The 8,722-nt window shown below is 41.0% G+C and overlaps 1 protein-coding gene across 1 annotated transcript; it reads right to left on the bottom strand.

Moving 5' to 3' along the window:
• Positions 1–338: 338 nt before the first annotated feature.
• On the bottom strand, positions 339–6,697 carry LOC102274206 (protocadherin beta-2). Its single transcript, XM_070374486.1, is given in 8 exon segments — positions 339–4,458; positions 4,461–5,114; positions 5,117–5,547; positions 5,549–5,897; positions 5,900–6,070; positions 6,073–6,173; positions 6,175–6,367; positions 6,370–6,697. Coding segments are annotated over 8 exon segments (2,292 nt in total). The 5' UTR covers positions 6,563–6,697; the 3' UTR covers positions 339–4,258.
• Positions 6,698–8,722: the final 2,025 nt, after the last annotated feature.

Genomic DNA, 8,722 nt, shown 5'->3' with positions numbered 1-8,722 from the left:
AGCTTCTTAATTCTTAATTCTTAATTGCTTCTTAATTAAGGCTTTCATTTGTAGAGCCTGAGGCTATAACCACCTGAGCCTCCAAAAGTAGTACTGGTATGGGGGAGCCCTCCAATAGAACACAAATTCTCAATAAAATATCACCAACTAACAGAATTACAGTGTGAAAAACAAACTTAAATAAAAGAAGGTACATATAAGAAACAGAGAGTGGAACAATATGGAAATAACTTCAAAGTAAAATATATTTAATTTCCTTCAACAAAAAAGAAATGGTAATTGTAAAAAACATAAATTGTTGTGAAACCTGTAAAACAGAAATTTTTGGGGGCAAAAACTATAGTTACTTTAAAAATTCAGTATACTGGATAAATCTTAGGTTTGGGTCTAGCAAATTATCAAAATATCAAGAATAAAGAAAAAATCTTAAAGGAGTTTACAGATAAAAGAATGCAAACTAGAGTGATATACTCTTCATCAACAGTTTTGAATACCAAATTCTAGAAGAGAAGGAAAATTAGTTTACATTTTAAAATCTATCATCAACTAAGCTATTGGCAAAGAATATGAGGATCAAACATAGAAATAACTCTGAACTATGACTAATATGTTGCCAGCTTTAAAACGTGTAAGTCTAAGAAGAAAAATGTAGTGAGATGTATTTTTTTAAAACTGTCAATATAAAGTCCAACTGAGGACTTTATAAAGTCCTCATTTACAAGGAAGCCATATTTAAGGATTAAGGAAGATTTATTAAAAGTACAGTAAGTTACTTCACTATTTCTAATGAGTGATATTTGAATATAGTCTTTTAACAACTACATAAAAGTTTAAAGTTCATTTTCATCTCTTTGCTTTTCAGTGTTAAAAAAAACTAGTTTAGAATATCAGTAAGAGATCAATCTGGAAATAATTCACTAATAAATTTTTCCATCCTCTTAGAAGAAAATTCTAGAAAAATTATGTAGAAAGTTATCACTTTTACCTCGTGCCAGACTTTCACTTGGGCTTCCCAGGTGGTACAGAGGTAAAGAATCTGCCAACACAGGGGACACAAGAGACATGGGTTTGATCTCTGAGTTGCAAAGAGCCCCTGGAGTAGGAAATTGCAACCCACCCCAGTATTTTTGCCTGGAAAATTCCATGGACAGAGGAGCCTGGCAGGCTACAGTGCATGAGGTTGCAAAAAGTCAGACAAAACTGTGTACACACACACAGACTTTCACTTTAGGGGATTCCAAAAAGTAGTAATGATAGTATTATACATATAGTGCCTTTTGTCATGTACTTAATAAAATATCCAGATAAAGAAGTTTCTGTAAGTTTTCCTCAAAGGGTAAAAAGGTTCCCAGTAGCCAAGAAATAAAAGCAACTTTGAATCAACAGTAAGGTATAATTGTTAACTATCTTCAAATGTAGTCCACGTGATCTTTTCTGAAGGCTTTACTAAATTCTGATCACTTTCTCAACAATATGTGAATTCAGTGCACCCATCAACTAAAGTATTATTAGGCATCTATGCTTATTATTTCAGAGTCTAAATGACTCCTCAGTTATATAGTCCCTACAACTTGAGTCCCAAATCATATACCATATTTGCCAAAAAACAATGGGCCTCCCTATCTTCCACAGTTGAAAACTTCCCTGGATCTGACATGACCTGAGACTAAGCCAGCCAAATAAAGAGAAGTTTGATCAAAATTACCTTTTCTCTAATCTTCATGAAAACTCAGCTTATGAAAAAAAAAAAAAATCTGAGCAAGGAGCCTGATCCAGACATCTGTATAAAGTATTTAATGAATGAAGGGAAATACTACCTCCTCTGATTATTAAGGATTCATGTATCTGATTCTCAGTTATATAAAATAACACCATTTTAATGTGATTATAACTTTACATGATTGAAGACATGTCATTAGGGTTTTTTATTTTGAGCTGTAATTGAAATAAAACACTATGTTAGTTTCAGGTGTGACATAATGATTTGCTATTTGTGCATATTGCAAATGATCACATGACTGTAGTTAACATCTAGTTAACATTCTTTCTCTCTTTTTAGAATTTTCAAAATCTTTGAGAAACTTCTTTCTTCTAATCATGAATATTCAATTCCTGGTAAGTTCTATCGTTCTGGATGAGAAGATGTCTAGGAGGAGAAATTTTATATTTTCCTAATCAGATTATTGGGGAATAAATATTCTGTTACATAAAAATAAGTTTTTTCTATTTCATTCAAAATAGACATAAAAATTGGTATTTGGTTGTTTCCAGATTTTAGTCTTAGCTAATTTAGACTTTCATAGGGATATTGCTCTTTCATTAGAACTTCCCATTCTTCTAATCTTTTTATTACTCTACAGGAACTATTGTAGAATGCTGATGTAGATGGGCAGTGTTTATCCCAGAAGGACCGTACCTAATTCTAAGTCATGTCAGGTTCAAATCAGAAAAAGGGAACTAAGAGAGGAAACAAAGAAAATATTTCCTTAATATATAACCATATAAATGCCAAATACGTATTAATTTTTTAAAAGTAGGATTGGATGGAACATCACTTTTACTATAAAGCACTTAGTATGCATACATGTACTTCCTGAAAGCTGTGTTCAATATACACAATGGAATACTACTCAGCTATTAAAAAGAACACATTTGAATCAGTTCTAATAAGGTGGATGAAACTGGAGCCTATTAAACAGAGTGAAGTAAGTCAGAAAAACACTAATACAGTATATTAACATGTATGTATATATGGAATTTAGAAAGACTGTAACAACAATCCTATATGTGAGACAGCAAAAGAGACATATAAAGAACAGACTTTTGGACTCTGTGGGACAAGGCAAGGGTGGGATGATTTGAGAGGTTAACATTACCATATGTGTATATTGCCATATGTGAAATAGATCACCAGTCCAAGTTCCATGCATGAAACAGGGCACTCAAAGCTGGTGCACTGGGACAACCCAGAGGGATGGGATGGGGAGGGAGGTTGGGAGGGGGTTCCAGATGGGAGGGACACATGTACACCCATGGCTGATTCAGGTCAATGTATGGAAAATACCACCACAATATTGTAAAGTAATTAGCCTCCAATTAAATAAATTTTTTAAAATGGCCCTCAGGTTGATAATATTTACATCTCAGAAGTTACAAAACAAATGGTCTTCCCATCAGATGCCTTACTAAATAATGTTTTTACACCAAATGGGAAAGCACAATCAGTTGTTCAAAAAGCCTTAGGTTTAATTTTTTCAGTCATCCATCATAAATAAACACTTGAGACAAATTAAGTAATCTGCCTTATTAACCTATATTTTTGTTCATTTCTGCCCAATATAAGCATATGTAATTTTGAAATACTAACTGCAATTGTCAAAACAGAAAATTATAAGTTTTGATTACTAAACCTCTGGAAGACAATACACTTTAAAATAATACATTTTAAAGAAAACAGACTTTTATCTATACATTTCATTAACCACAGACAAAGATGCTTTAGGAGTATTATAAAATAATATTACCTGACTATATTCAACAGGGTAAGTTGTAAGATTGGTGGTTCAGAACTCTACATTGCTTTGGATATAGAATTTGAAATGACTACCTTAAATAAACCTATATGGAATCACCATTAAAACATAATGCATTTATTTTTAATCACCAATTAGAAAAAGTCATTAAGATCAGATTGAAAAGATAGCAGATGAAAAACGGAGAACATTCAAGGATTGACTAAATAGAAAGCAAAATCAATATATAAACAAAATATTGTATCAATGAAGAGCCTTGATTTTTAAAAAAGCATTCTGTCTTCTTGTATCCTGCGTACGCCACTTGTCTCGCTGTAGCTCACTGAATCCAGGGTAGGCAAGGTGTGAACGGAGTGGGGAAGGTGGAAGAAGCTGAGAGGAAGCAAAGGAACCGTAGACATTCTTTATTCACCGTGCATTCAAGGCAGACATGCTTTACTCTCTTAATAGCCTACACAGCAGCAACTACAACTACTCGACTCGACTTGTCCCAAGAACTCAGGTGGTGCGTATATAGGGCATTGCGCCTGCGCGGTGCTATAAATGAGCTCAGATGTAGTATAGGTATTTTTAAAAGCTGGGTGAGAACCAGAGGCCGTGGGGGTGAGAGTCTGATCACCGCCATCTTAACCAATTTGCTCCTTCCCTACACATTCGTAGTCAAAAAACTTTTTGATTCTAATGTTAATGAAACCTACGTCTATTCTTGCAATTGCAGGTCTGCGCTACTCCTGCCCAGTGTCTTGAACCAGACTACTAGCAAGAATCGGTTTCAAGAATTTAAACTCATTTAACCCCCAGCCTCCCGTCAAGCACACCTCGTACTGGTAGCTCTGGGACAGGGTCCCCATGCTGCTGACGTCCACCAGGTGGCCTGGGAAGTGGCCCTCGGCCACCGGGCAGCGACCCGCCGAGGCCCCCCGCCCCTCCTGCACAGCCGCACCGCTACGAACACCAGCACCGAGAAGAGGAAGAGCGACGACACCGACGCCAAGGCCACCACCAGGTAGACGGTGAGCGGGTCGGCCGGCGCCGCGGCCGCCGCTTCCGCTTCCGGGGCCGGCAGGTAGGGCTGCGAGAAGCCGTCCACCAGCAGCACGTGCAGCGTGACGCTGGCCGACAGCGGCGGCTCGCCGTTGTCCTTGACCAGCACCACCAGCCGCTGCTTGGGCGCGTCGCGCTCGCTCAGCAGCCGCGCCGTGCGCACCTCGCCGTTGTGCGCCCACACGCCGAACAGCCCGGGCTCCGTGGCCTTGAGCAGCTGGTACGACAGCCAGGCGTTCTGGCCCGCGTCGCCGTCCACCGCCACCACCTTGGTCACCAGGTAGCCCGGCTCGGCCGCCCTGGGCACCAGCTCGGTGCAGGGCGCCGAGGCGTTCTGCAGCGGGTAGAGCACGAAGGGCGCGTTGTCGTTGGCGTCCGCCACGAGCACGCGCACCAGCGCCTGGCTGCTGAGCGCGGGCGAGCCGCGGTCGGTGGCGCCCACGTGGAACTCGAAGGCTCTTAGGGCCTCGTAGTCCAGGGACGTGAGAGCGAAGAGGTGGCCATTGTCAGGGTTGATGGACACGAGGGAGGCGAGCGCACGAGCGGGTCGGGGGGCGGCAGCAGCGAGTAGGTGACCTGGGCGTTGGCGTCTGTGTCTGTGGCGCTGACGCTGCCGATGTGCAGGGCGGGGCTGTTGTTTTCGCGGACCCACAGGGTGTAGGAGGTCTGGGTGAAGGCGGGGGCGTTGTCGTTGACGTCGGACACCAGCACGGTTATGTTGTGCTCGGTTTTCAGTCTTGGGGTTCCCATGTCAGTGACCGTGATGGTGATGTTATATTTGGATCTTGCTTCTCGGTCCAGGGCTGCGTTTGTGACTAAAGTATAAAAGTTTTTAACAGAGGGTTTAAGATTGAAAGGGAGATCTCTTGGATGGAGCAAGCCGTCCTTCCATTGTCCCGAGTCAGTGTCTGAAACGCTGAATACAGCAATTATGGTCTCCCGCAAATTTTCTAGGATTTCATTGAAAAGATATGGTCAGTTCCGGAGGGTTGTCATTCAAATCCATCACTTGAACAGGCACCACACAACTTCCAGAAAGGCCCCCACCATCTGTCGCCTGAATATTTAAAGTAGAGGTCTGGATAGATTAGAAATCCAGTTCCCGTATTAAAAGGATTTCTCCCGATTTTGCATTTATTTGAAATGTTTTGCAGATATCTTCAGGTGCTTGCGAAAATACATAAGATATTTCTCCATTGGTTCCAATATCTAAATCTCTGGCAGAGATGGCAGCCTGGAATCCAATGGGGCAGTGTTCCAGGACTTGCACCTCATAGTGCAGCTATGCAAACTCGGGGACATTATCACTGATGTCTAATCCGCAGTCCCAGACTTGGGTGGAATCCCGCCATCCAGTGCTGGGAGGGTTAATCTGATCTCAGGCTGTTCCTCTCGATCCAGTGTTTTGTCCAGCCCCGGCTGTGGTAATATTGTGCCCTTGGAACTGTCTTGTAATTTAAGACGGAAGTGGGAATTGGGGCTGACTGTATAACTTGGAAACTGTTGATTCCTACATCTAAGTCCAGGGCACACTCTATCTGGAAAGTAGTTCCGGGAGTGATACTTTCTGAAATTTTCAAAATTATTTCTTTGTCTAGGACCCCTAATCCATATCTCAGCCTGGAAAAACTGCAAGGGATTGCCTAGTAATATTTGGAAAGGTAGTACATAGGGTTCGATAAGGCCACACAGCTCCTCCTGGTCCTGTTTCTCATTTAACAACAAATCCTCGGTCTACCTTTCAAAATGCAAACGCTTTTTTTTTTTTTCCAATTCGGAAACAACCCTGGGGCCTGAGCAGCTAGATCATCTACCCCCAGTCCCAGGTCTTTCAATAGATTGGCCACAAAGGAGCCACTGTTCATTTCCTCAGCCACTGAATAATGCCTAGGCTCAGAACCAGCCTGAGTTATGCCCAGCAAAACAAGGAATATCAAGACTTGCCTTTGTTTCAGAGAGCTCTCCATTCTGTCTCCTGCCTTCATTGCTTTCTGGTTTCCCAGACGACTTGACCCAGCTCGGATTCATGTTGTCGCTGATCTGTCTCCCAGTATCACTCAGATCCTTGGATAAATAGAGATGTCTAGGGCCCTGATTTCCCCGAGCAACTGCCTTAAAAAGTCTCCCCTTCCTGCTTGCTTCTTAAGCAGAACATCGCTAGAGGAGCACAGGCTGGTAGCTTGCTTTCTCTACTTCTAATGCTCCAGCGCCACCCCGCGTCCTTTCCGAGTGTTTATTTTCTGCACAGTATTTAGGAAATCCCAGTCCTTTATTTTCAGACTGATGGTATTCAAATATTTTCAAGTAGTGTCTCTTAATGTACTGAAACAACAATAATTCCAGATTATCTAAAATCTAGTCCCTAATAATTTTTGTTAATTATCCTTCCCCAATTTTCTTCCCGGAGTTGGTGATGGACAGGGAGGCCTGGCCTGCTGCAGTCCATGGGGTCACAAAGAGTCAGACACGACTGAGCGACTGAACTTTACTCAACTAAATAAGAATTCGTATTCACTGAATTCCTTTTACAAATGCACTTATTTTTTTCGCCACTTGATATAAGGAATATCATAGAAAATTTGTTTTTTTTTTTAAATCAAGTTTCGTGATTGTATTGGATGTTACATCTGTTTATTCTGGAACGGTCCACTGTATTTTATTGATACTGAATATTTTGAAGTGTCCAGATCAGTTGTCTTGTAGGTAAATAAAAAGGTAAAAATAGGTAATATATCAGTACTTGTTGACTATAAACGAACAATTATTTATGTGTCAGAACAAAAGAAGACACTAGTGAAGTTAGAGCAATAAAACAACTATAATGTTATTTGGAAAGGGGATGTTTTTCTCTACTTTTTACCCAGAGCTGAAAAAAAGAATGCCAAGGGCAATAGCTATCTCCACCTACTGTCTTGTTTTCAGCTTCAAAGAACCTAATTTGCTGCTGCTGCTAAGTCATTTCAGTCATGTCCGACTCTGTGTGACCCCATAGGCGGCAGCCCACCAGCCTCCCCTGTCCCTGGGATTCTCCAGGCAAGAACACTGGAGTGGGTTGCCATTTCCTTCTCCAATGCATGGAAGTGAAAAATGAAAGTGAAGACGCTCAGTCATGTCTGACTCCTAGTGATCCCATGGACTGCAGCCTACCAGGCTCCTCCGTCCATGGGATTTTCCAGGCAAGAGTACTGGAGTGGGCTGCCATTGCCTTCTCCGGAACCTAATTTAATTGGAGATAAAGTGATGTTAAAGAGATATATCTCTTGTCTCTCTGTCCTGCACTAGGTTGGCCGAGTATGGGAATTCTTTTTTTTTTTTTTTTACATTCAATGGAAAGAAAATTTTGGAAAGAAGGACCAAGACATTTTCTTTTTATTCCAGAGTTCTGAGATAATTCTTAAAGAGGTGAAGTCGGCTTCTGAATGTACTCTAGGATGAGCAGGTAAGTGTCAACATGACCAGCTTTATATAATTGTCATCCAATGCAGTTGTCATCCAACATCTTTTACGTGAAAGTAAATGCAGTTGTTATCCAACATCTTTTATGTGAAGGTATTTCTGAAGCTATTTCTGATGTAAACTGCCTGAGTGTTTGCAACATAACCCTAAATTGCCTGGTAATTTTCTTGAAGTGGATGTTTATAATTCACAGATATGAGTGGTATTTATTTATATTTTTAATATTTATTTATTACTTTTGACTGCAGTGGGTCTTAGTTGCTGCATGGGCTCTCTTTAGTTGCCTCAAGTGGGGGGCTACTGTTTAGTTGCAGTATTCGAGCTTTTCATTGTGGTGGCGTCTTCTTTTGTGGAGCACAGTCTCTAGGGCTCAAGGGCTTCAGTAGTTGTGGCATGTGGAATTTTCCTGGACCAGGGATCAAACCCATGTCCCCTGCATTGGCAGATAGATTCTTAACCATTGGACCACCAGGGAAGTACATGAGTGGTATTTAAAATGTTTGGTGAATACGTTCCAGAAATAGGAGAATTTGGTGAACTGTTCCTTAATTTACTGAGATTTAAACCTTTTGCAGTCTTTAATAACCAGGTTGCTGAAAAGCATGCATTGCCAAGATTGTCATTGATTGTCACAATCTTGACCTTAGGAGGTCTGAGACTAGTGTTGATACCTACTGTTCTTATCTGTG

The sequence above is a fragment of the Bos mutus genome, chromosome 7 (genome assembly GCF_027580195.1).
Source record: "Bos mutus isolate GX-2022 chromosome 7, NWIPB_WYAK_1.1, whole genome shotgun sequence".
NCBI classification, from domain to species: Eukaryota; Metazoa; Chordata; class Mammalia; order Artiodactyla; family Bovidae; genus Bos; species Bos mutus.
The sequence above is the reverse complement of the archived record's forward strand: the minus strand, read 5'-3'. Positions and strand labels throughout refer to the sequence as shown.